The sequence below is a fragment of the Bubalus bubalis genome, chromosome 13 (assembly GCF_019923935.1).
Source record: "Bubalus bubalis isolate 160015118507 breed Murrah chromosome 13, NDDB_SH_1, whole genome shotgun sequence".
In the NCBI taxonomy this organism is placed as follows: domain Eukaryota; kingdom Metazoa; phylum Chordata; class Mammalia; order Artiodactyla; family Bovidae; genus Bubalus; species Bubalus bubalis.
In genome coordinates, this window is record NC_059169.1 from 4,835,322 (window position 1) to 4,862,975 (window position 27,654).

Genomic DNA, 27,654 nt, shown 5'->3' on the forward strand with positions numbered 1-27,654 from the left:
CGGCCGGTGCGGCCGCGGCTGCCATCTTAGCAACTCCTGGCGTTGCGGCCTTGTCGTTGGAGGCGGCCTTCGCGGCGGCCCTCGACCTCAGAGAGAGACTAGAGAGTCAGCTCGCTGACCAGCTTTCTTTCCCTCGGCCTCGACAGACCTGCCGGCCCGCGTCCGGAGGCGGAGGCGCGGGTAGCCCGGCACGTGCAGGGCCCGAAGCCAGCGGTTAGTCACAGCGTCGCCCGGAAGGATGGGCCGGTCTCGGAGCCGGAGCTCGTCCCGCTCCAAGCACACCAAGAGCAGCAAGCACAACAAGAAGCGGAGCCGGTCCCGGTCGCGCTCTCGGGACAAGGAACGCGTGCGGAAGCGCTCCAAGTCCCGGGAAAGTAAACGGAACCGGCGGCGGGAGTCGCGGTCCCGCTCGCGCTCCACCAACACGGCCGTGTCCCGGCGCGAGCGGGACCGGGAGCGCGCCTCGTCCCCGCCCGACCGCATCGACATCTTCGGGCGCACGGTGAGCAAGCGCAGCAGCCTGGACGAGAAGCAGAAGCGAGAGGAGGAGGAGAAGAAGGCAGAGTTCGAGCGACAGCGGAAAATGTGAGCTTCCGCGCGGGGAATGGTGGGGGTGAGGGGAGTGAGGGTGACGGGGGGAGAGGGGGTGGTGAGGGGAGACGGCGAGAGGGGGTTGTGAGGGGAGACGGGGTGACGGGGGGCACCGGTGGGGGGGTTGGTGAGGGGAGACGGGCTGACGGGCGAGTGGGGGGTGCAGGGCAAGAAGGGGGTGACGGGGTCAGTGGGGGATGACGGGGACACTGAGGGTGACGGGGGGCAGTGAGAGGTAGCGGGGGTGGCGGGGACACTGGGGTGACGCGGGAGTGAGGGGCGGCGAGGAGACAGGCGGTGGCTGGGTCGGGGGAGGTTAGAAGGGTCGCCGGAACCGGGCCCCGCGGGCTTGCAGCCTCGGTGTTTGGAAAAGCGGGGGTCAGGACCTACCCGCGAGTTGGTTGGGAGGAACACAGTGGGGACCGGCCTGGGAGGGCTTGGAGGGGAGATCGCGTTTTGGCGCGAGAGGCGGCGGCGGCGGCTGCCAGTCCCGGAAGTGGGGGGTGCAGTTCCGAGCCGGCGGGGAGCCGCGTCGGCCCCCGAGGCTGACTAGGGATGCGGGCCTCTATCGCGTCGGAGACGTAGGACCCGAATTCTCGGGGTAAAGAAAAACACTCCAAAACCAGGAGTTGAACTTCCGTGTGTTCCTCCTGTTGAGTGATGTCGTGGTCGCTTCTCCCTTCCTGAGCCTCCTCTCTTTTTTTTTTTTTTTTTTTGAGGTGTAAAAAGCAAAACCCACGAAGCTTAAGTGTATAGTAAGATGGATCTTGACGCGTGCATTCACTTGTGTAACCACCATCCCGAACAAAGCCGACTCCCTCCTTTTGCTGTGCTGTGCTTAGTCGCTCAGTCGTGTCCGATTCTGAGACCCCGTGGACTGTAGCCTGCCCGGCTCCTCTGTTCATGGGGATTCTTCAGGCAGGAATACTGGAGTGGGTTGCCATGCCCTCCTCCAGGGGATCTTTCCGACCCAGGGATCGAACCCAGGTCTCCCACATTGCAGGCGAATTCTTTACCGTCTGAGCCACCAGGGAATTGTACTGTTTATTCATTTTGCTGTGTAGCTCTCTGTAGCACACTTTGGTGCAAGCCTATTGTTTCCCCTTATGGTGTACTTGCTGTTGAGAAGACAGATTTGCTTTTACTTTTGCATTGATCCATGTAGAAGAGGCACCTCTCGAGTTCTCTTTTGATCTAAGACTAGGTGCACATCAGTTCAGTTCAGTTGCTCAGTCGTGTCCGACTCTTTGCGACCCCATGAATCGCAGCACGCCAGGCTTCCCTGTCCATCATCAACTCCCGGAGTTCACTCAAACTCACGTCCGTCGAGTCAGTGATGCCACCCAGCCATCTCATCCTCTGTCGTCCCCTTCTCCTCCTGCCCCCAATCCCTCCCAGCATCAGAGTCTTTTCCAATGAGTCAACTCTTCGCATGAGGTGGCCAAAGTACTGGGGAATCAGCTTTAGCATCAGTCCTTCCAAAGAACACCCAGGACCGATCTCCTTCAGAATGTACTGGTTGGATCTGCTTGCAGTCCAAGGAACGCTCAAGAGTCTTCTCCAACACCACAGTTCAAAAGCATCAATTCTTCCACGCTCAGCTTTCTTCACATAGTCCCAAGCTAATGAAATGGCTTGGGATAATACGGTCTAATCATGAAATTTTGGTTTTAAAGTGTAGGGTTCTGTTTTGGTTCAAGACTATGGTGCTTTGGGTCTTCTTTCCCACCCAGAGTTCGACTTGCTGCCTCTACCTGTTTAACCAGCCGTCTTCCATAGCTCTTGAGTGCATCTTCCGAGTGTGCCCGTGAGGCAAGACAGTTACTGAATGTTGAATTTTCCCGAGCCAAGTTTTTCTTGTGTACTGATTGTGAAGGGATTTTAACTTTCTCTGCAGTGTGGCTTGTTTCTAAAAGCAAATCATTAAGAGGTCTGGGAATAGAAAACTAATACTACCGTGGAAGCATTACCTGAAGAGTCCCTTCACTGCATTCCTTTAAAACATGGAAATGCTTTCATTTTTCCTTAGAAATGTCAGTGATTGTATGAACACCAAGTACCCATAATTGTGTCAGAGGAAATTTCGATTACACAGAATCCAGTTTTGTAAAGATGTAGCTCTCAAATAACTATCAATATATGAGTATTTAAAAAAATTAAGACATCTCTGAGATAATATTTACATATGAAACCAAAGGATACCTCCAAAGAGTAATGGTTTGCCATTTGCTAGAAAGCTCAAGACTAGAAAGCTCAAGAGTATGTATAGGAGGAATAGTTAAAAGGATTTAGCAGACTTCACACAAATAACAGAGAAGAAATCCAGAGATGAAATGAGAACATAGAGCAGTTATGTAGTTACAAGTTGATAGAGGAGGCACACTTCCATTAGCATGTATGAAGGGAGGAGGGGGCAGAACTAGCATCCACCTTACACTGAATTCCTGTGTGTCCTGCCGTTAGTCACTCAGTCATGTCCAACTCTTTGTGACCCATGGACACTAGTCCACCGGCTCCTTTGTCCATGAAATTCTCCAGGCAAGAGTACTGGATGGGTAGCCATTCCCTTCGGAGAAGGCAGTGGCACCCCACTCCAGTACTCTTGCCTGGAAAATCCCATGGATGGAGGAGCCTGGTGGGCTACAGTCCATGGGGTCGCTAAGAGTTGGGTACGACTGAGCGACTTCACTTTCACTTTTCACTTTCTTGCATTGGAGAAGGAAATGGCAACCCACTCCAGTGTTCTTGCCTGGAGAATCCCAGGGACGGGGGAGCCTGGTGGGCTGCCGTCTATGGGGTCGCACAGAGTTGGACACGACTGAAGTGACTTAGCAGCAGCAGCAGCCATTCTCTTTTCCAGGGTATCTTCCTAACCAAGGGATTGAACCTGTGTCTCTTGCAGTAGGCACTGCTTAATATGGTCTAATCATGCAGAGGAGACAATTGAAAGGTCTAGGTTTCACAGCCGTGGGAATGGGCAGAAGTAGTTGTCTATCTACAAATTGTGTTGGTTAGCTCATTCATCTAATACTTACGGAACATTTGAGAAGTGCCAAGCACTATGCCAAGAGCTGTTATTCTGAAAGATTGGCCCTCCAGGATCCCCTGGAGAAGGAAATGGCAGTCTACTCCAGGATTATTGCCTGGAAAATCCCATGGACAGAGGAGCCTGGTAGGCTACAGTCCATGGGGTTGCAAAGAGTCGGACACGATTGAGCAACTTCACTTCCATGCCCTATGTCAAGAGCTGTTATTCTGAAAGATGATTGACCGTCCAGGATCTCAGTCTAGCTTGAAGATGTGTAGGTGGGTAGGTAGGTTATAATACAGTGTGGTAAATTCCGTGATAGTGATGTGGCTGTGAAAAGGAGGCATCCTAGACAGCTCAACACCTTAGTTCTCTTGAGGAATGAGTGGCAGATAAAGATAGGAGACTGTCAGGCTTGCCATAGGATACGTGGGCACCCAGGGAGGGAGTCCCCCCACCCCTCCCAGAATAAAGGGAGGTGCAGATGGTCTTAATGTGGAGTAAAGATATGAATATGGACTTGAAATTCCGTAAGTACGAAAGTCATGGAGTGACTGGAAAGGTAGATTTAGGCTGGGAATCATGGGAAGGGTCTTGTAGGCTGAATTACTGAGCTTGAATTTTGTCATAGAAATCAGAAGGGTTTAAAGCAGGCAAATGGTGTGGGGTTGTTGATTTTGTTTTTATACAGATCAACTGCTTTGTAGGATAAATTACAGTAAATACACATAGGAGTAGTGAAGGAGCAGTTGTTGAAATGGACAAAAGGGACAGATTTAAGGAACATTAAGAGCAAATAAAATTTGATGTGAAACATAAGGGAAGTAAAGCATTATTCTTGGCTCTATTGTGGCCATTGCACCTCAGCTACCAGATGTTTAAGTCATGACACTGTGGGTCAGACTCAGGTAAAATGTCAGAAGCCTGGTGCATGGTGGAGGGGGAGAAATAAAGGGAGTTTCCACTTGGCACTTCCAATGTAGGCACTAGATTTTGAATATAGTGAGTTTATCCAAGCTTGATAGTGGGGGACTGAAACCTGAGAACCTTTGATCCTAGATAGAATGACCCAGGGAGAGTGTGGGGAAGAGCGGGGGTCACAGGGATGTCTATGTTTACCATTAGACAGAAGGAAAGTGCGTGGTCAGGCAGTGAGTGAAGAAGGAGCAGAAGACACACTGTCGAGTGTACCTTCTTGTGAGAGGTCCAGTGTGAGGTGGAGAGAGACAGCAAAATTAAAATTGATTGGGCTTTAGCGATTAGAAAGTCTCAGTAAGATTGGAAACCAGGCTGTTTGGCCATTTACACTTCTGAGACCTTGAATAAACTACCTACCTTTGAGTTTGATTTCTTATCTGTAAAATGGAGATAGCTCTCATGTTTATTGTGAAGGTTAGAAATAGTGCATTTTGGGTACGTAGGTGATATTTGTCATGTATGCAGTGAGACTCAAAAATGTTGTTTGTAACTTACATGCAACCAGATTGAACCTGGTGAATTTAAGAAGTGACCTTATAAGTCATAATTTTAATACAATAAAAGGCAGACCTTAAAATTAAAAAATTCTTTTTCTCAATTTTGAGGTTGATAATTCAGTTAGAAAGATCTCCTCCTAATGTCCCAGTCATTCGGTGTTGCGCTCTCTCTCTGCTTCTGCACCCTTATTTTCATGTTTTATTTTGAAATGCTTTATGCCTGTTGTAATAACTGTTGGGGAAAGAGTGACTGAAAATGACTTGAAACAAATCAGGATAATAGTGGCGTAGTAACTAGTGTTCAACTGCATGACATCTTGAGCGCCTTCTAAATGAGAGTATCTGAAGTGAACTGGGGTCTATCTAGTGATTGTGAGAATACTTGGGAGCTTATTGTGAGAACAAATTCAGTGTGTTGGAACTGCATGTCAGGGAGGATAGGGCTTTGAGAAGAACTTTAGGGAGAAAGATCAGGCTGATGTTGAAAAGAATTTTATCAATTTTTAAAGTATTTTGTAGCTAAGTTTTTGTGCATACCTGTGCTGTCCACATTTGTCCACATTGTCTGGGGAAATCATGCAGAGTAGGTCATTGCCTGTGGAGCAGCTAGGTTGAGGGCCACCCCTCAGCCACCTGCTTTGCCTCAGAGCCCATCAGAGATGTACATGATGCTGTGGTGTATAAAGCTTTGGGCAGAGTAGTCAGTACTGAGTAAATACTGTTTCCTAATATTATGAAGCAGTTCCTAGAATTAAGCTCCTTGCACTGAGTTTGTACATTTTAAAGACTTAAAATAATATTGCACGATACTTTGTGCAAAGTCCCACTCGAATTAATGGTGCTGTGTTGCTGGGCCTTTGCTGTTTGTTCTAGTGGTTGCCGTTTTAAGGTTGATTGTGATCAGTGTTTGTTGTTTTTTTTTTTTTTAACTTTAAACATGATCAGTGTTTTTAAAAGACCTAAGATAATGGAGAAAACTTGGTTTTGATTCACCCCTTTCATCAGCATCAGGTTCTTAACAAGGGGATGAATTTAGCAGAGGACTTTGAGGAAAAATTAAGAGTATCAAGAATGACACTCCTATGACCAAAGTTTAACGAATTGGGTATGCAGTGATTATAGTGATACGTTTCATAAGATACTAGTGATGAAATTGGGTTGTTGTTTTTTTTTCTTTTCCTGAGAAAGTTTCAGTGCCACTTTTGAAAGTCAGCCTAGTAGCTGCCTTATCAGTGATTATGATAATAAATTTGTCATCAGTAAAAATGAACTCAATTTTTTTTAAGAGCTATCCACCCATCCCACCCTCCTTCAGCTGAGTGGTACAGGAACGTTATGTTGTATTAGGTTTTATTCAGTTTTATACCATATATCTTTGCTTTTGTGGGAAGACAAAGAAAGGGATCCAGACAAAAGAAAGGTGGAGTAAAGGGATCCAGAGTCACAGTCGGGAGTCCAGGCTGTGGCTTCTAGCACAGCGCCTACTGCACAGGGGTGGTTCCTAGGGGCTTGTCCTGTCTCTCAGGTGCTTAATCCCCTGTGCTTGTGTCATTGAGTTTCTGGATTCACGTGTGTGGAGGGAGGGGAATTAAAACAGTATTGGGCTTTTAACTTTTTCAGAGCTGGATCTAGAAATTGATTACTTTTTTCTGATTGCTGAAATAGCAGTTCTAACCTTACCAAAAATAACAGCGATTATATCGTTGATAATCCGTGTAGGGGGCAGCTCTGCACTGGTGCCCTGACCTTGCCTGTCTCCTGGCCGGGCACAGCAGCAAGGCCTAATTACAGTCTGGGGTGGGGGTGCCTGTTCCTCCAGAAACAGAGAGAGATAAGCAGCCTTGTGAGAAAGTCCACTGGGCCATTTCCCATCTCCTGGTTTCAGTTAAGCTCGGCAGTTTCCGCTTGCCCTCCCCTCGAGACCGTGAAACTGCTGAGCTGTAGTTACAGAGTTGACTCCTTAGCAGCAGCTGCCTCTTGCCTACACTGCTTGTCACCATGTGTGGCATGTCACCTGGCCCCTCTGGTTTGGTGTCCATCAGTGGGGGCAGAGACCCAGGGAGCTGATACCATGCTGGTGTGGCTTTTGCTGTAAGTAATAACACTGAATTTATTTAGGCTCATTTGGTACTTACTGACCACATCTGTGGAAATGTGGCCCCATCAGCCATTGTGCTGTATTGCTGTCATTTAGGGACTGTTTGCTTGTCAGAAACACTAAATATATGTCAGATCTCTTCTATCTTTACCAAACTCCTTAGTTATATAGGCAGCTTTTCTACTGATAACCTAACTCAAAGCCTTATCCCATTCTTTTCCCTCTTTACTACTTTGTGTGGAAAGTTTTTAATTGGAACTTGGTTTATAGTGTCCTTTTAAGAGTTGAATTGTACCATTTTTGAAATTTTTAAATGAAATTTCTTCTAGACTTACACATTTATTAATTTTATAAGAACCAACTAACGAAAGAACGTGTATAGGGTATGTGTATACTTTTAAAACTTGGTGTTCGGAAAGCTTTCCAGTTTACCAAAATGGAGTACTATAATCCTCATACTTCATACAGGTTCAGCAATTGTTAGCCTTGCTTGTTTCTTTTCATGTTTGTCTTTCTCTTTGGATGAAGTAGAGAAACAACATGGTTATATTTGAAATGTAGTTTTAATTTGTATTGAAGTCACTGCCTGATTTCCTTTAGATATTCTGGTCACTCATTTTTAGTGCTGAGGTAAATATCTGTTCTATTTTACTGAGCTGCTGTAGATGAAGGCTTATTGGAACTGCCTTAATACGGTATTTTATTGAAACTTAAAAAAGGAAAAGGAGCAAGTTAGAGTACATGTTAGGCTTTCATGTTTTTCCTCCCAATTATAATCACCAATAATGTAATGTTGGGAAGAGATAGTTAAGAGGCAAGCAACAGAATCTTCAGAATGGTTATTTCATATATCTGAAACCTTATAGAAATTATGCTTTCTCAAGAAGCTCCTATCTCCCTGGCAGAAATACGTAGAGATTATAAATGCAGAAACAGATATGAATCGGAATGTTAGATATGCTGGTGTTAGTATGGTATCGCTGAATAAATAACAGGAGTTAAGAATGAAAGCACCTTAGTGGAAATTGAAACACCCCCAAAATAGTTGACTTGAAGTGGATTAGGATATTTAAAGGTCACTTAGAAACTATAAAGTCTTGATAGATAAATTGAATGACTTCATACATACATATGAGTCATCAAAAGATAGAAAGTTTACAGATTTTGTTTAATTTTGTGGTTGTGAGAAAGTTGAAGCATTAATAGATTGACCTCTTAGTATTTAGGTATACTTTCAGAGTCTTTTGCATTCATTTCAGCACAGATTGTCTCAGATAATGCTGTTGAATAGAAATGCAGTGTGAGCCAGATTAAAAAGAAACCATTAATTTTAATATATTCTGTATCTTTATTTTTTTCTTTTTACTAGTCTTCAGTTCAGACTGGATGCATTTGACTAGTGGCTGTCGTATTGGAGAACACTTGTATAAAATGTGCGAGGTTTCCACCATGGTGCCTTGATAAATGTCAGTATCTTCAGCACCGAATTTCGCCTTGAGTAAATAAGTTCATATATACTATCTAAATGGGATTAGAATAATTCAGCAATATCATGGTGCATTGAACTTTTTAGTAGAAGTGATGATACAAATGCATTTCATCCACTTCCCTATATCTGGAGAAGGAAATGGCAACCCACTCCAGTATTCTTACCTGGAGAATTCCATGGACAGAGGAGCCTGGTGGGCTACAGTCCATGCAGTTGCAAAGAGACACAGCTGAGTGACTAGCACTCCCCATATTTGGTAGAGCTTTGAATTGACAGTTAACAAAAGAAAGAACAGGTTCATTAAAGGGTAAGAGTTGTGAAGCTAAGTAAGTCTGTGTTTTGTCTAAAAGCTGAAGTACTGTTGCTTTCGCACTGTGAATTTCTTTGGATCTGTATTCTTACCTTGCTTGTAGTGGGGGAGGAGGAGTCAATTTAATTGGTCTGAATTGCTTGCTACATAAGTTTCTCCTAACTTTTCTGTAATTCATTGCTTAGATTAAATGGATTGGCAGATGAGCAAATCATATATTTAATAGCTTGTCCTTTCATTATAAAGCTGATAGTTTAAGTAGATTTCCTGTTTCAGATTTACTCTGCGGTTCCTAAAGCTAAGGCATTAAGCTCTTTGTATATACTAGTCTTTTTGTATTTACTTTAGAAAGTGACAGAAGAAAAAACCATGATGTTATATTTATTTGAATTTTGGTATCACTTGACCTCTTGGTATCTATCTTTTCCTTGTATGTTACATGAGAATGAGTTGTAAAATCATAGAAATATATAATCGGGCTCTGTTTTACAGACTTAGAACTAGTTCTGTTTCAACTCTTCATTCATTATATTATCAAAATCACTTTTCCCACTTTGTTTGCTAGTCGGCAGCAGGAAATAGAAGAAAAACTTATTGAGGAAGAAACAGCACGAAGAGTGGAAGAACTGGTGGCCAAAAGGGTAGAGGAAGAATTGGAGAAAAGGAAGGATGAAATTGAGCGAGAAGTTCTCCGAAGGGTGGAGGAAGCCAAGCGCATCATGGAAAAGCAGTTGCTCGAAGAACTCGAGCGACAGAGACAAGCTGAGCTTGCAGCACAAAAAGCCAGAGAGGTAACGCTCGGTCGTTGGGAAAGTAGAGACAGTCCATGGCAAAACTTTCAGTGTCGGGTGCCTCCTGCTCAGTTCAGAAAGAGATGGAATACAGACTCATTCCTTTCTCGTCTAAACTTAACATTGCTGTGAAAGTTAATTTTTTAGCCTATTCAGATGTGCTGACTGATACTTAAAAGTTATTTCCATAAAACTATCCAAGGATACTTTTTGATTGAATGAAACTGGCTTACATATTTGAGAAGTGTTTGAAACTTTTGCCATGGCTGCAGGACTTACATTCTTCTTTGGGAGGGTGGGGGGAGACAGGGAGTGGTAAAGGGAAAAGGTTAATAATCCACCTGTGGTTATGTGTTCTTCTTTTCTGTTCATCACTCTTACTGCCTAGACTGTGAGAGGCTTTTTGCCTTCAGTCAGATTAAAAAGAGCAGGGCCTAACGTTGAGTGACAGCACCTGCTTTTGATAAATAGGTTTTCTTGCTCTTCTTTTTTCCTTCTTTTATTCCTTGCCCCCTACCCCAAATCCTGCTTCAACACAATGGACTAATTCTAGCATTCTGATCATAAGGCCCTCCATTTTCCTAATGTGTTTCAAGGATCTTTTTAGGAAAAATGTCCAGATTATTCATCCACTTTTTTAGTATCTACTAACAACTCCTTTTTTCCTCTAGAGAGTTATGAAGGAACAGGTTGTCCTTGTCTGGAGTCAAGCTAAACACACGATTTGTTTTATCAGCAGCTGGAGCAGAAGTTGAAAATGTCTTTCTGTGAGACAGTAATTTGCTACTGAAGCTTTATGGCTTGTTTGCACTGATTACTCCAGGATCCTAAAACTTGGTGAAAGTCACTGAAACACTCGAGGCAAATTACTTTACAGCACTGAGTGTCCCTCAACATAGTTGGATAATAACTGAATTCCATTGATGTGTGCCATAGGAAAACCCGTAGTTCTACTTTGTTGAACTTCAATGTTTTATTCAAAATAATGTGATTGATTGTCATTTTTAATCTTGACATTATTTGGACAAGTTGACCTTATATTAAATCTTTGTTTTCCAGTAAGCATAGTTTTTCAAATGCATTTTCCCTCGTGCTGTCTTTAACTAGATATACATGTCTATATTTAGTGGATGTCACAGCCTCTGCAATTGAGTATATGAAATTTTGATTAGTGCTTTTCATGACGAAGATACTTTTGGAGTAATGGTGCTGTCTTGTAGCGAGTTATTAATCATAGGAAGATTTTTTTCTCTTCGTTTGCTTTTTGTTTCATATTAACAAATTTTTTTTTTACACGGACACAACCCTCCTGACAGTCTTCCCAAATATTAAAATCATTTGAATATGTATGCTGTGATCTCAACACTGCCCAAACCATCAAGCAGTCTTCATATAGTTTGCATTATAAAATCTCATTAAATTCTCCAAGAAAAAATAAATTACAGAATTTTATTTCCTGACCATGCACCCCCTGGATTCCTGATTTTCAGTTCAGATTGTAGATGACAAGATAAGCTGCCTTTAGAAATTGTCAACAATTCTGAATGTTAAGTCCATTTTCCCCATGGAAGAAGCCCTTAGTTCCATGAAGTATGGATTACCATTTGTATTTTTCACTAACAGTAAATGTATTTTTCTTATTAATTGTTTGCCTTAGGAATGATGAATTACATTTTTTGTTCCTTCTTACCATAAACATCTGCATTCCTCAGCTCAGCCTTCCTTGTATGTTGTTTCTTTATAAATGGTTGAGCTGCTGATGCAGGTTTTGCCAAGCTAACAGTACAAATCATTTTAAAGAGGAAGCTGGCGCGTATGGCAGCCGAGGAGCACACTCTGCAGGACACTGGACAAGACAGTAAATATTCAACTTTTAATGCTGATTAAAGGAGTATAGGTAAAGAATACGTAGGTATACATAATTGGTGAGACAAATATTCACTTTATTTATCTTTTATATATTATTTTTTAATTTGGTAAATACTATCCAGTTTTGTAGTTGTCCTTGTTGATTTGTGTGATGTTAAAGTATTAGTAGTAACTGCCAGGAAACTGTCATTAGGGAGGGTGTAGTCGGTTGCTGTTTGGACTGGGAGGGATGATTGAAATTTAGTGCTAGAAACAAATGTTAGTGGCTGCACAGTTTATCATTTGTCAGACAGAAGGTAGCTATACAGCTGCCCTGTTAAGTCAGATCAAAAAAGTTCAGAGGAAGATTAGTAAGTATTTATCAATTAAAAAAAAAAAAACATTTTATCTTTCTAACATCTTAACATGTCCTCCCCTTTAGGAGGAAGAACGTGCAAAACGTGAGGAGCTGGAGCGAATACTAGAAGAGAATAACCGAAAAATTGCAGAAGCACAAGCCAAACTGGTATGTATAAAGCAAACATGAAAACCAGTTCAGAGTTCTCAGGACTATTGTTAAGGAATTTGAGGCAAGAGTAGGAATAGTTCACTAGATTTTGGCTACTACCTCTAGAGGAATCTCTTTGGGGCAAGCCAGAAATTCTGGTTAATCTGGAGAAAATTCCAGGATTCACAGTGGTTTAGAACAGATTTTCTAGGGGAAATTGAACTGTCCCTAATTTTTTTCTATCCTAACCTCATTCACATTTCTTTACCTAAAACACAAAACCAAAAATCTGAAGATATTTACACCTACTAATATGTAATATTTCACTTGGCATAAGTTGCTGTTATCAATTACTAGACAAAATAAGTAGACAGTATTTGATAAAATGTACCAGGTTAGCAAGTGTTTTGTGTTTTTCAAGTTTATAATCTAACAAAGAACAGAGACTTAAATAATGGCATTATGAAATAGGCATATGAAAGGAAATACAATTTTTACATTTCAGTAAAGTCAACATAATACCAAAGTAAATTTTTTCAATAGAAAAGCTAATACACATCACTTCTGTTTTTCGTTTCCATCCTGTATTTTAGTACTCCAGTTTTTTGTGTTTGTAGCATATACTAGCATTTAAAAGTAGGTAAAGTTTTTGTTGTAGTAGGATTTTCCCACTTAAAAGTGTGAATATATTTTGAAGCATACTCAGTATGATGAAAAAGAAAGCTAGAATTAAAGGAGTATAGATATAAATAAATCAAAAACAAAAAAGGATAGTCAGACATTATAAGGGAAAACTTTCTTATATAGATGGCATATAGGAATTCTACTTCAAAGTAAGAATATAAATCAAAGATAGAGGGACATGTACTTAACGATGAATGAGCGTTAGTGGTAGTTCCTGCCCAGGAATGAAAACATGGCCCAAGAGGGACTTTTGATTGTAGACAAGTTTTGCGTAGTTGGAAATGGTTGTGAATAATATAGCCATGGGAAAACAGTTGCCACTAAGTTACACTGTAGACTGGGGGGGAAGCAAGATGTAGGTTCCATTTAAGTGGTTTAGAAAAAACAAATTCTGTGACTGTGTTTCTAAAGACACAGAAAAAGATCTGGGAGTGTCTAAGCAATTTGAGTTTGAGCAGACTCAAACTCAGAGATAGTGAAGGACAAGGAAGCCTGGAATGCTGCAGTTCATGGGGCCGAAGAGTGGGACAAGGCAGTTAGAGCTGGATCCTTATGGCCAGGTTGGGGGAATGAGGGAAGACTGCGAATACTTGTTTATAATGAATAAGAATGTGAAAGGTAAACCACCAGCAGTTGGTTCTAGAGCATGATCTTTTACAAGATAATGTACCCCACATAAGAGCCAAACTTGAAATACTCTGAACAACTTACTGAGCTTGACATAAGGACTCTTACTTAATATCACTGTCCTGGTTAAAGTGAAAGCCACAAGGAAAGGGGAAGACTCACTTCTGCTTTACCAAGGAAGAGACATTAAATTCGGCTTAGGTAGAAGAAGCACCATGAATGTGAAGTGGATGAGAAGTCATAGTAAGATATATCACTGTATGCTGATGAATAAGTATGCGATAATTTTTTTTTAAATAATTCCACATAAGGAAATCTCAGTACAAATAGTGTAAGTTGGAAGTATGCCTCTTAATTTTAGTTTTGCAAGTTGAGCTTTGAATGGTACACGCAGTCTGGTTTGTAAGGCATGGATATTTGTGGAAGACAGGAGCAGTATGGTTTGGGTTGAAACACTGAAGCCAAAGCACCCAGCAGGTGAGGTGGGATTCCTTTCAGAACATGGTGTAAGAGATTGGATAGTAAAGGGGTTTGGGTTGTGGATGGCCTGAAACCCTGGATGGTGACTCTTGAACTGGGTATATGCTGCTGCAGTCCTGATCCTCCTGACCCGGGCTGTCTGGGTGCCTAGGGACACCTCCACCTCTGATGTTCCTCTAAGAGTGTACCCACATGAACCTTAAATTTAGAGCCTTCTGTTTGTCATTACTGGGAAAAGATGAGCAAACATACTCTGGAGCAGCTTCTCAAGTGGTAGTAAAACTGGCCAGATTTTGTTTTTGTCTTCTAACCCTGGTTTGCCTCAGACCCCTACTTTTGCAAAACACAGTTAGGATGCATTATTAGAAAACTGAGATCAGAGTGCTGCAGGAGTTGCTGAAATGCTTACTGGCTTCTCTTTTGTGGGTCAGTGACAGTTTGCACGGTCCTTGGTCCCTGGACCATACTTAGACCAGCTGCTCCGGGGCAGTATTAATAGATGGTGCAGTGACGCTACTGTTAACTGCATGTTGCCGGTGAAACTTGGGTGAAAAGAAAGGTATCGTACAGGGAAAGAAGCTAGAATTTGAAAGTTGGTAAGAATTTGGACATAATTAGTCCATTTGCTTCTTGGTTAGGTTCAGTAAAGTTGCAAGTATAAGTTACTGTTCATATTGGAAAAGATTAATTTTTATTTGGTTCTCTTGGTGAACATTTCCTTGCAGGGAAAGTATAGTATCCTTTGTGTAGGAAGAGACAAAATGTATATTTTGCAAAACATATATTGCAGTTTCTTTAATTTTTGTTTTCTCTCCTCTTCCTCTGAATTTTGAGTGCAGTTCTTTAATCTTTATACATATTTACCAAGAAATGGGCTTACCTTACCTTACCACTGGTGGCTCAGTGGTAAGGAACTCGCCTGCTAATGCAGGATATACTGGTTCAATCCCTGGGTCAGGAAGATTCCCTGGAGAAGGAAATGGCAACTCACTCAGTATTCTTGCCTGGGAAATCCCAGGGATAGAGGAGGCTGGCAGACTACAGTCCATGGGGTCACAAAGAGTCAGACATTACTAGGGCATTCTACATGGAATATATTGAAAATCTTGTTAAAATGATAGATATAATGTATAAAGAACAATATGGAGATAAGGAGGAGTCAAGTCTCTTAAAGACTTTAATGTATTAATTGTGGAGACAAGCACAGTTCCAAGAAAAGTCAACTAATAATATGGAACTGCTTGGTAAGGAGTAAGAATTATGTGAGACAACTGACATATCACCCTGAGAACCTTCCTGGAAGAGAGACCTCTGATCTGGACCCTGATGGACAGTTAGAATGAGGACAAGAGTGTGAGGAAATGAAATGTAGTGCAGAAGCCTGGAGGGAAGTAGAAATGGAGAAACAGCAGGAGTTGGGGGACGGGAAGAGCAGTAGCAGTTGTGGTAGTAAAACCACTTTGTGTGTAGCAAGCTGTGTGATAAGTAATGGGAGAGTAGCTGTAATAGATTCCTGAAAATAAAATCCCTCCTTAGTAGGGAAGCAAAGAAATGGCCCTCTCTTTGCTTTTTCTCTAATACTGCATGCCACGTTTGAAGATCTTTTCCTCCTGTCAGTGCCCAGTGCTGGCAGGGATGTGGTCACAGGGATCCTTTGTGCAGAGCGCTGTCCTGTGAGTGGAAATGGGCATAACCATTTTCAGTTCAGTTGCTCATGGACTGTATCCCACCAGGCTCCTCTGTCCATGGGCTTCTCCAGGCAAACATACTGGAGTGGGTTGCCATTCCCTTCTCCAGGGATCTTCCCGACCCAGGGATAGAACTGTGTAATACAGGGAAAGTAGCTAAATACAAAACTTGCATACATACTATGATTTTCCTAATTTGAAATGTACATTTGCACATTTAATAGAAAAATATGCCAAAGTGCTGAGATTAGATATCTCTGATTGGTAGGCTTGTAAGTGATTTTATACTTTTCTCCAGTTTCTACGAGTAATACATGTCACCATTGTGATCATAAAAGAGTAACTAACTAGTAAAGAAAGTAAACTTAGGCCACACTTAGACTAACATTTAAGTAGGTCCTCATGACGAAACTAGAGAGAGAGATCCCAGTAATGTCTGTAATAAGAAACACATGAGCCAAGTGCTGGGCTCTCATATGTGACAATCATGTTAAGTGGTCTAGACCAAGAGTAATTTTTGCTTATTTCAATTCCAAGTTATCAAGATACTTGATTTTATCTGTTCATAAGGAGACAAAATTTTAATGGACATACACATTTGATTAATAAAATCAAATGAAAATCAAAATGTGAATTGACTTGGCTTGGCTTTTTGGCACACTGGGTTAGTATTGGCAGTGTACAGCTAGCATCAAATATTTGCAAGGCTGTTAGCATGATGAGATGGAGAATTTTAATTTTCTTCAGTGTTAATACTTAAAACTGTGTGAAGGTCTTCTTTGCACAGTTTTTTAGTGATGTGTCTGGGAAGGGCCCAGATACTGTTTTGAAATGTATATGAATCTTACTTATTCAGAAAGGGAAACAAACTAAGGTGATAGGTGTTGGCATGGAATAAAATGTTCTAGGCGGTTATATCAGTAGGAAAAATGACCCTCAAATAGTTCCATGAAATTGTAGATCTATCATATATTTCCTGTCTTTAATGTTGAATAGTTTTCCCCCTTTTCCCTTATCGGATAGGGAGATTTCCCATGTTCATTGTGCTACATGACGGTTGGTATCTCACCAGTTTGAGAGATTTAAAAAATAGTACCATTGTATACTATATATGAAATATATCCATATTCTTAGTTTAAATTAAACTAGATCTTACTTTGCAATTAGGAGAGACTGTAAAAAGTTTTTAGAAAGATGCAAGAAAGCACTTTTTTTTAAAGTATGTGTATACATGTTGTTGAAGTATAGATGGCTTTCAGTGTTGGAGGTGCGCAGCAGGGTGCTTCAGTTATACCATATATTATTTTTGAAATTATTTTCCATTATAGGTTATTATATTGACTGTAGTTCCCTATGCTGTATAGTAAATTTTTGTTGCTTGTTGCATATCTATTTTTTAATTAGAAATCTAGCTTTCTATTCATACTAAGACAAGAGGAATAACAGTGTCATAATTTTTTAGGCAAAAACTCAAAAAGTTTTCTAAAATATATATTTGCATACTATGTATGTATACAAAAGCTTTTTAACTATACTTGATAAAGGCTTGAAAACACAAAAGAAGAGAGATGGAGAAATTGGAGAACATAAACTAAATGAAATGGGAGTGCTGAATATGAAATAGAAAAAATGAAACAAACTAGATAAAAGTAAAAGATCATCATATAGTCCAGTTGTTTAAACATGGCTGCTCATTGGAAACATACCTGGAGCTCTGGAGAAAAAAGGCAATACCTGAGCATTTGTATTTTTCAAAAGAATTTCAAGATAATTCTGATATGCATGTGGATTTTAAAAAGTGTTTACAGGTTTTTCTATTAGATCCTAGTTTTGATGATACAAAGTTTTGATTATTTGTCTGTTGACCAATCGTGATAACAGTGGTATTGAGTAATAGTTACATAATCACAGTAGTAAAAATGTTTTATCAGTTTTCACAATCAACAGCCAGACCCCCCCCCCCCAAAAAAAAAGATAATTACAATTACAAGCCATAATGGGAAGATGCTTAACAGTATAAAATAATCACATAAAATTTGGGGGTGTCAAGCAGAGTGATGTGGTAAGTGGAAGTACGTGGATGCACATGTCTTTATCCCCCCAGTCAGTGTCTTTTGGTTGGTGTATTTAATCTGTTTACATTTAAGGTAATTATTGATATATGTGATCCTATTACCATTTTCTTAATTGTTTTGGGTTTATTTTCTGTGGGTCCTTCCCTTCTCTTGTGTTTCCTGCCTGGAGAAGTTCCTTTAGCATTTGTTGCAAAGCTAGTTTGGTGGTGCTGAATTCTCTTAACTTTTGCTTGTCTGGAAAGCTTTCGATTTCTGCATCAAATCTGAATGAGAGTCTTGCAGGGTTGAGTATTTTTGGTTGTAGGTTCTTCTCTTTAATCACTTTAAATGTATCATGCCATTCCCTCTGGCTTATAGAGTTTCTGTTGAGAAATCAGCTGATAGCCTGATGGGAGTTCCCTTGTATGTTATTTGTTGTTTTTCCCTTGTTGCTTATAATATTTTCTCTCTCTCTTTAATTTTTGTCAGTTTGATCACTATGTGTCTGGGTGTGAGACACCTCCTTGAGTTTATCTTTCCTGGGACTCTCTGTGCTTCCTGGACTTGGTTGACTATTTCCTTTCCCATGTTCAGGAAGTTTTTAGCTATTATTTCTTCAAATATTTTCTTAAGTCCTTTCTCTCTTCCGTCTCCTTCTGGGACCCTTGTAATGCAAATGTTCGTGTGTTTAATTGTCCTCAGGTTGTCCAGAGGTCTTGTAGTCTGTCTTCATTTGTTTTCATTCTTTTTTCTATATTCTGTTCGGCAGCAGTGATTTCCACCATTCTGTCCTCCCTTTGTCTGTTCTTCTGCCTCAGTTATTCTGGTGTTAATTCTTTCTAGTGTATTATTCATCTGTTTGTTCTTTAGTTCTTGTAGGTCTTTGGTAAACATTTCTTGCATCTTCTCAATCTTTGCCTTCATGCTTTTTCTGAGATCCTGGATCATCTTCACTATCATCATTCTGAATTCTTTTTCTGGAAGGTTGCCTATCGCCACTTCATTAGTTGTTTTTCTGGGATTTTATCTTGTCCCTTCATCTGGGACATAACTTTCTGTTCTGTCATCATGATTAACTTTCTGTAATACAGTTTTTGTTTTAGCCGCTATGAGACGGCTTCTTCTGGCTGCTTCTGTCTGCCTTCTGATGGAGGAAGCTAAGGGGCTTGTGTAAGCTTCCTGATGGGAGGAACAGGTGCTGGGGAAAATTGGGTCTTGCTCTGGTGGGCAGGGCCTTGCTCAGGAAAGCTTTAATCTGATTGTCTGCTGCTGGGCCTGGGGCGGGGGTGGAGGGGGGAGTGGGTCACACTCCATCCCTGGTAGTTGTTTGGTCTGAGGTGACCCAACCCTGGGGTCTACAGGGCTCTGTGGTAGGGTTAGTGGCAAACTCCCAGAGGGTTTACGCTACAGGGGACCCTCCAGTGCCCCTGTCCCTGCGGTGAGCCCCTGCCACCCAGCCTCCCCAGGAGGCCCTCCAGCACTAGCAGGTGGTTTTGGTTCAGTCTCCTGTGGGAGACTGCTCCTCTTCTCTAGGTCTTGGTGTGTGCAAAATTTTGTTTGTGCTAAGACTGGAGTCTCTGTTTCCCTCAGTCTCCTGGGAGGTCTATGATCAAATCCTGTTGGCTCTCAAGGCCAGATTCCCTGGGGATCCCCAGTCCCTTTGTTGGATCCCAGGCTGGCAAGCCTGACGCGGTGTTCAGAACCTTCACAACAGTGGGAGATCTGTTTTGGTATTATTAGTCTCCAGTCTGGGGATCACCCACCTGGCAAGTATGGGGTTTGATTTCATCATGATTGTGCCCCTCCTACCATCTCACTGCAGCGTCTTTGTCTTTGGATGTGGGTCACTGCAGCGTCTTTGTCTTTGGACGTGGGGTGTCTTTTTTGGTGGGTTCCAATGGTGGTTCTACAGCTCGTTAAAGTTTTGTTGCTCTCACAGGAGATGAGTGCATGTCCTTCTACTCTGCCATCTTGAACCAAAAGCGCTTTTTAATGTTAGTATAGTAGACTGAAAAATAGCCCCCAGCCCCCTGAAAAAAGATAGCCATGTTCTAATCCTCAAAACTTGGGAATGTTACCTTATATGACAGATAAAGAGTTTTACAGATATAAGTTCAGGTTTTGGGGTGGAAAGTCTATCCTGAATTATTACTATGCCCTGAATGCCTTCAGGCATTCACCAACTCATCACCAACTCCATGGATGTGAGTTTGAGTAAACTCTGAGAGTTGGTGATGGACAGGGAGGCCTGGCGTGCTGCAATCCATGGTGTCACAAAGAGTCAGACACGACTGAGCGACTGAACTGAACAGAATGCCTTCACATGTATCCTTTCAAGAGGGAGCTAGAAGAGGTTTTACCACAGAACACACAGGAGATGGCAAGAAGAGAGAGGTTGAAAGATACTAGCCTTGAAGACAGGAGTGATGTGGTCAGAATGGAAGAAGTCGTCCTGGAAGCCCACAGGAGCGGGAAGAAGCTCGCAGTGGACTCCCCTAGGCCTTCCCAAGGGAGCACAGCCTGCTGACACCTTGGTATGGGCCCAGCGATGCTGATTTTGGATTTCCAGCCCTCAGATGAACTTTGTGTTGTTTTGAGCCTACCTAGTTTGTGCTAACTTGTTACCAAAAAGTGTGGGCATATTTTTGGAATTGGACAGTGGATAGAGGCTGGAAGAATTTTGAGGCACATGATAGAAAATGCCTGGACTGCTTTTGAGAGACTCTAGGTAGGAATATGGACTTGGTAAAGTGCCTCTGGGCCCTGCTTGTTAGGGGTGGGAAGAAAACAAATAACATGTTAATGGAAACTGGAGGCAAGGAATTCCTTATGATACAGTGGGAGAAACCTAGCTGGATCGTATCCTACAGTTGTGCAAGAGGTAGAACTTACATCATAATGATCTTTAATTCTAAGTAAAGTGCAGTCTTGTTTCTTCTCATAATTTATGAAAAATTCAAGGAGAGAAATTGAGCAAAGAACCAGAAAGTAAACTAGATGAGAACTTGATGTGTGTGCTAGAAAGAAGGCCAAGGGTATGACTGGACTCTTGCTAATGCGGAAAAGGTTAGGCGTGTGACTCACAGGTTACCTCAGGCATTTTAGCAGAAGCCAGGAGTAGATGAGATTATCCAAGAAGGACCCGTGGAAGAGCCTGTTGGCTCATGGCCAGATGTGCCTGGAAGATCAGAAGCACTGCCAACATGGACTGAGAGAGAAGGCACCGTGGCAGAAGGGTTTCAGACTCCAAGCAGAAGAGACAGCGGTATGGAGTCAGAACAGAGACGGGAAGATCCTGGCGGAAGGAATGTGGCCCTAGAATGGCAGCACCTTGATTCTGCTGCAGTGATAACTGCCTGCTGGATACACTTCTGTTGTTTTAAGCTGTCCAGTTTGTGGTAATATGTTACAGTGGCTACCGGAAACTAACAGAGAACAGAACATTTGTAATAGAGCTGAGTGTATGTAAGTTGACTGGTAACGACATGTTTATACAATTTAAGAGATGGGAAAACGTGGTATGGCATCAAATTTACAGGTCAATTTAAATATCTTAATTTGAGATGGAGTGGTGGGCAAGTTAGGGTTTTCAGGCATTGAGAGGCTTGTTCCCAGATGATAAGGTAGAAAACTGATTTAATTATGTTGATGTATTCTGGGCAACTATTTTTTAAAAACTGTGAACATTAAATGTTTTGACATTGTGCAGTGTGGTGTGAAGGACAGAGGCTATAGAAACAAGAAAGCCACTGAGGTCATGAAAAGCTGGGCACTTGATAAGGTAGAAATAGAAATAGTAAAGAGAGAACAGCTGAACTTGGTGAGTGAGGAGGGTGTGCAGAGGGAGGAAGAAGAGGAGAGGGAAGAGAAGGAAGTCTGCTGTAGGAACCAGGAAGGCCCGGTGTGGTCATGCCAAGAGCTGGGGGTCACCAGGCATTAAAGGAAAGCTTTCACAAAAGGAATGCTTATTGAACAAGATAAAAGAACTGAGTAAAAGAGAATTTAGGGCACAGAATTAAAAGAAGTGCATCTAGAAGAGTACAGTTTCTTTTTTGTGAAATTTTAAGACATGAATGGTAAAATCCTGAAAGTGTCAGCTCTCTCTCTTGTCAGTAACGTCGAGCAGTCTCTCCAGAGATCTGGAAGGCAGTGATATCTGTACCCAGTGTTTCATACCATGCTCAGTTACCAGGCAGTTCTTGAAGCAGTTGTTTGTACTGTAGGTAAAATGAAAAGAGAGGAGATGTTATCTAAAGTATGTTTGTTATAAAAGGTAGCAAAGGGGAATTAAACTGGAGAGAAAGGGGGCTAGAGGGAGGGCGGTCACGGTTTCTCTGTAGATGAGTAGCTGATGATACGTGATGGTATATATCCTCAGAAGGTGTCTGTCAGAATAACTGAGTTGCCATGGGCCCTTGGGGGGAAAGAGGGTATTACTTTTTTCAAGCCAAACCCTCCCCCCCTTTTTTTTGGCCTTGTACATGAATAACAAAATAGTTTGCCAAGGGTCAAAACTAATTACATCAGATTTTCTTTTTAATACTTTTTACTCATTTTTTATCTAAAATGGGACCTGTATTATACTTGTTAATGGAGGGAAGGGTGTGTTAAAATTGAAAAATGGCAGAGTGAAACATATGCTTTGGAAGGTTAAAATGCAGAAATTCACATTTCCAAGTTAGGGGCATGATTCCTAATTGTAATATTTTTTTATTTTTTCCCATCATTCCTGATACATATTTCATAAAAATTCATATGTATTCCAAGTAGAGAGTGATGGTTTTCAGTATCGCTATTTGCTAAAGAAACTGCTGCTAAGAACCTTGATCCAAAATCGTAGACAGTTTAAGGAGAACGCTTAGAAAAGCGTTAATTTTTAAAAAGGTAATAGAACCTCTGGGTAAAGAGGGACGGGGAGACAAAAGATCCTGGGAGAGGGGCTAGGTAGACCCTTGTATTATGGCAGTATATGCTGCTTGTGTATTTCATCTCAGCAATTCTTTTGAATGGGGTGAGAGTTGAAAACCTTTTTGAGACCAAGCAGGGCCCTGGGTGCTGTGGCCGGGAAGGCTGGCCTGCATCATCAGCATTGACCTTTCTCTTCGGCCTCCATGGTGTAAGAGAACTTGGTGCTGTCCATCGGTTTGAACACGCCTGTGCGTGTCTGCCTCTCACTTGGAAGAATGGTTTCTTGTGTGCACATTGGAAACGAAGATGGGAGAGGAATAAAATTCGTACTTGGTTGCAAACGGGATCATGAGAGACAGAGCAGCAGGTCAGTTAGCTGAGGGCTGCAGGGCCTTAGAGGAATCCCTTTCCAGGCGGCTGTGGAGTCCCACCACACACACTGATGCACAGTCAGTTCCATCTCTTGAAAGGCACTGAGTTAAAATGAGAGAAGACTGGTTTTTCTCAACTAGCCTTTTTTAATATAAAATTTACTTTATTGTCAAGGTTTATCAATTTACCAACATACTCATTAACTTGCAGTTGAAAAGGACTTTGTAATTTTATCAGTTCAACATAGTTTTCTTATTTTAGAGCTAAAATAATGGTTTTTCTTTGGTCACTCTGCTTAGGCCTCATATTTTTTGTTTGGCTTAAAGGATAATTTCTAGCATTTATAAAGTATTGTACTTTACAGTGTACACTCATAATTACCTTATTTCATCTTGTAATTACCCTATGATATAATTACTCTGTGATCATTTCATAGTTATTATCATTGCTATTAGTCATTCTTTATATATAAGGGTCAAAAATAATTAAGATTTCCCCAAGATTATTGAAGTACTGAATCTTAAAAACCAACTTTTATGCATGTCAAATTCTTCTGTTTTACAAAATCTTTGAGTGTTTTACAAATAGGGAGCCTTCCCTTATATATTAAAATTGTTGAAAAACTTATTTCAGGCCACATTTTGGAATACATGTTCTTTACACAAAGACACTTATTTCTGTACCATTTTATTTGAAAATGTCTGTTTTGTTACTCTTTATTTTTTTCTTACAGTTTTGTTGAGATATAATTGACATACAGCACTGTATAGGTTAGTGTGTAGCCTAAACATTTGACTTACGAAATGATTACCATGATAAGTTTGCTGAAAATCCATCTTTTTTTTTTTTTTGCCCCAAAATATGCTTAGTTTAAAGCCATAATAAAACAAACTATGAGTGTATGTGCATAGAGGCGGGAAAGGCGCTTCAGGTTCCGAGACTCGTTCATCGTCAGGTGCCGGCAGCGGGCCCCGGGCCTCTCTAGCACTGGGCATAGCACTTGTTAGAGTCATCCCAGCTTCATAATGCTCCCCCACTACACAGACACTGTCATCTCCTGTATTTGTAGACTTAATGAAAATTAACCTTTTCTTTTTCTTCACTCAAATCTGAAGTTAATTTCAGTACAGTTGAAATAGTTTTTTCTGTCTGTGAAGGAAGTTGCTTTTTAAAGCTTGTTTAATTTTTTTGATTAGGTAGTATCACATAATTCTGGGTTTAACAGTTACACAGTATTTTCTTTTATAGGGTTTTTCCAGTCTTTTACAAACCATGTTGCAATAAATTTGTTCAATTTTGCATGTATGCAAGTATATTTATAGAATGAAACTAGTAGAAAATGAAATTGCTGGATATAAAAGTGCTATGAAAATGTAGTTTGGGGTAGATAGTGCCAAAGTGCTTTTCATAAATTTCTCAAGTGGGTTGTTGAGGTTGTGATATAAAATCCTTCAATCCCCAGGGTTCTTTCTAATATGCTTTCCTTAAGGCCGAGTTAGAACTTTAGGGATGTCTGTATTGGTGAAAGTTTCCGAAGCACAGGCATGCACCCTGAGAGTCTTTACTACACCTTGTTTGAGCTGCATGTGCCATGCCCTGACCATCTAGAAAGCAATTACAGGAGAATAATGGAGATGAAAGCAATGAATTTTTGACTTTGGAAATAAAGCCATTCAGATGATGCAATGAATATTTTACGATCAAGGTCAAATAGGGAGAAAAGGACAACTCAGTGATAACTGAGATTCAGAAGTCAAGGGTTAGAGCAGGTGGTCTAAACCTTGGCACTGTTAAACTTTGGAGTGAGTTGTTTGTTGTGGGGGCTGTCCTGTGCCTTGGGTGTTTGGCAGTCTGTTCTCTCCCCACGAGATGCCAGCAGCCACCCCCAGTTGTGATGACTCAAGTCACCACCACACACTGCCTGATGTCCCCTGGGGGAGAGTGGAGTGGAATTGCACCTAGTTGAGAGTTTAAGAAAGTGGACGTGGTATCTTTGGAGAGAAGAGCGACTTGAGGAGGAAGGACCTGGTGAGAATGGCCTGAAATTTCTTGGTGCAGAGAGGAAATCTGTAGAGAACACAGAAAGTTGGTTGCTTGAGACTAAAGGAGTTGAAGGCATTGCAGGAATTAATTTTATTGGTGTCTATTGAAATTAGCCAGGGAAGCCCAAGAATACTGGAGTGGGTAGCCTATCCCTTCTCTAGGGGATCTTCCCAACCCAGGAGGTACACCTTTAGATTAAAGATAAACCTGGTAAATTTTCTTGAAATTGGACTGCAAGGAGATCAAACCAGTCCATCCTAAAGGAAATCAGTCCTAAATATTCATTGGAAGGACTGATACTGAAGCTGAAACTCCCAATACTTGGGCTACCTGATTCAAAGAACTGACTCATTGAAAAAGACCCTGATGCTGGGAAAGGTTGAAGGCAGGAGAAGGGGACAACAGAGGATGAGATAGTTGGATGGCATCACTGACTTGATGGACATGAGTTTGAGCAAGCTCTGAAAGTTGAAGGACAGGGAAGCCTTGCATGCTGCAGTCCATGGGGTTGCAAAGAGTCAGGCATGACTGAGCAACTGAACTGAACTGATTGAAATTAGTGTTTTATAGTCAGCCAAGTCAGAAAGGTTTATTTTTCTCTCCAGAAAAAAGTTTATTATTTTTTGGTTGTCAATATGACAGTATAATGTAGCACCATTGAGGATTTTTGTATGCCTTTCTGATTACAAATTTAGTTAAACAAATTGGTAGATAGAATACTCTTTAGAATTCATGCCTCGATTCGTAATTGACAGTTTGTTAGTCTGGTTACTAAAATGATAGATAAAAATAGGTAATAGGACAAAATGTATACTGAGCTCAAGGCATGATTATAGAAACTTCTTTGATCTTCAGAATGTTCACATGCTTTCCTAACAATTTGTTCATATATTTTTCATAAAAAACAATATCGGAAAATGTTGGAATAACTTATAAGGAGTTCTTTTCCACTTCCTCAGTGTTTTTCCCTGATACCTTCTATGTCATCTTAGGCAAGATTTTTTTAAGCATAAACTTTTGTATACCCCTTTTGATTAGTTTGTCAGAATATTACAAATAAAAGATTCTAATTTTTTACTTTTAACTTACAGGCTGAAGAACAGTTGAGAATTGTTGAAGAACAAAGAAAGATTCATGAGGAAAGGATGAAACTAGAACAAGAGCGACAGCGTCAACAAAAAGAAGAACAAAAAATTATCCTGGGCAAGGGGAAGTCCAGGCCGAAACTGTCCTTCTCGTTAAAAACCCAGGATTAGACTGCGAACTCTGAACTTTTTACGAAGAAATATGGAAAAACTTTGTATGGTAGCTTCATGTTGAAGTGGTTTTTTTGTTTTGTTTTGTTTTTGTTTTTTTAATTTGGAAAATCTGGAAAGTTAGCTTGTTTTAATAGGGGCTATGCTCTACACTTCCCTCCCCTCCCCCTGCCCGCCCACCCCCCCAACCCCCTCTTAACGTCCATTAAGTCAGGTCCTTATCAGATCATTGTTACCTTCTAAAAAGCGATCTATTTTTCACCTGTTGGACTCTGTTAGTGGTCTGAGGAAGAACAGATCACTTTGTAAACTATGGATGGTCTGATAAGGTTTTTACTGACCCACTGACTTTAGAGTTACACTCTGTTTACTACATCATAATGCTGGTTTTGCTGACTTTTTGTTTTTTTATATATTTATAAAAAAAGAAAAAGTTGGTGATTGCATTGGAAGCCCCAGGGCATCACTGGACCTTTGTGGTGTATTGTTACCCAGTGTCTCGTGATACCGTTGCTCTTGGTGTTCCTGACACAGGTAAGGAAACAGTTGGTCCCCTCTGGTACAAAATACATACACAATTCAGTATTGTCTCTGTTCACCTTGTTTTTATTTCATTGACAGAATCAAACCAGCATTCCCCACTGTGTAAATAAATGATTTTGCTGAATAAAGTAAAGTCTTAAATTCATATGTTGAAGCAATTTTTTTTAAAGTTCTGTTAAGTCTTAAAGAGGGTGGTTTACTTTTTGATGTCAACAATCTAGAAATCCTAGGACTATGCTATATATTTCTTCTAGCTTATACTTTGAACATAGGATTTATATGTACTTTAAATATACTTGAGAATTAGTATTTAATGGCTATTTTTACAAATACCTAATTTATGCTGACACAAATTATGGCAGCAGTATTACCTTTAAGAAAGATTAAGCACCCAGAAAAAGATTTAAATTCTCGATCCTACACCTCTATTTTAGGATAATAAGTATTATCACCACAATTATACTTAATAAAGACTAGAAAAATGCTTCTAAAAATTTACAGTATCTTAAATTATTTTCACAGTGGGCCATCAGAAAGAACTTAGCTCTGTTCTTTTACAAAAGGCTAAGGTGGTCAGATCACCCTCAGTGGAGGGTACCTGCACGTTTATTTTGGGGAAAACACATTTCAACTTAAAAGTTTTTCTTTTGTTTTTGCATGTGGTATCTTATAAATGACTTTTATACATTAGAATCTGCCTCATTTATCTTTACATATATTTAAGTCAACTGGCATTAAAACATTTATTCAAGAAAAGGAGATGGATATAAAAAAGCTGCCTGAGATGCATAGATATGTCATGAAAGTAGAGAAACCTTCCAATATTTTTGAAACAGTTTGACCAGTCTTTTAAAAAGTGAA

General features: G+C 40.9%; 1 protein-coding gene across 3 annotated transcripts; it reads left to right on the plus strand.

Annotated features, from left to right (window-relative positions):
- Positions 1–7: 7 nt before the first annotated feature.
- Positions 8–26,938, plus strand: ARGLU1 (arginine and glutamate rich 1). Of its 3 annotated transcripts, none has more exons than XR_006543971.2 (4): positions 8–585; positions 9,557–9,782; positions 11,583–12,156; positions 26,086–26,175. XR_006543971.2 is itself a non-coding variant. In XM_006072277.4 (4 exons), the coding sequence occupies exons 1-4, from the start codon at positions 239–241 to the stop codon at positions 26,248–26,250; spliced, it is 822 nt and encodes a 273-aa protein (XP_006072339.1). In that variant the 5' UTR covers positions 11–238; the 3' UTR covers positions 26,251–26,938. The 3 variants fall into 3 exon arrangements, 1 of the variants encoding a protein (XP_006072339.1); XM_006072277.4 differs by having other exon boundaries at positions 11–585; positions 12,073–12,156; positions 26,086–26,938; XR_006543970.2 differs by lacking the exon at positions 26,086–26,175 and having other exon boundaries at positions 9–585; positions 9,557–11,640; positions 12,073–12,133.
- Positions 26,939–27,654: the final 716 nt, after the last annotated feature.

What these genes read in the sequence shown, in the direction of transcription:
- ARGLU1 (XM_006072277.4), top strand. Translation starts at nt 239, where the DNA reads ATGGGCCGGTCTCGGAGCCGGAGCTCGTCCCGCTCCAAGCACACCAAG. An exon ending in CAGCACAAAAAGCCAGAGAG is followed by an intron (nt 9,783 to 12,072) that starts GTAACGCTCGGT and finishes CCTCCCCTTTAG; the next exon opens with GAGGAAGAACGTGCAAAACG. An exon ending in CAGAAGCACAAGCCAAACTG is followed by an intron (nt 12,157 to 26,085) that starts GTATGTATAAAG and finishes TTTAACTTACAG; the next exon opens with GCTGAAGAACAGTTGAGAAT.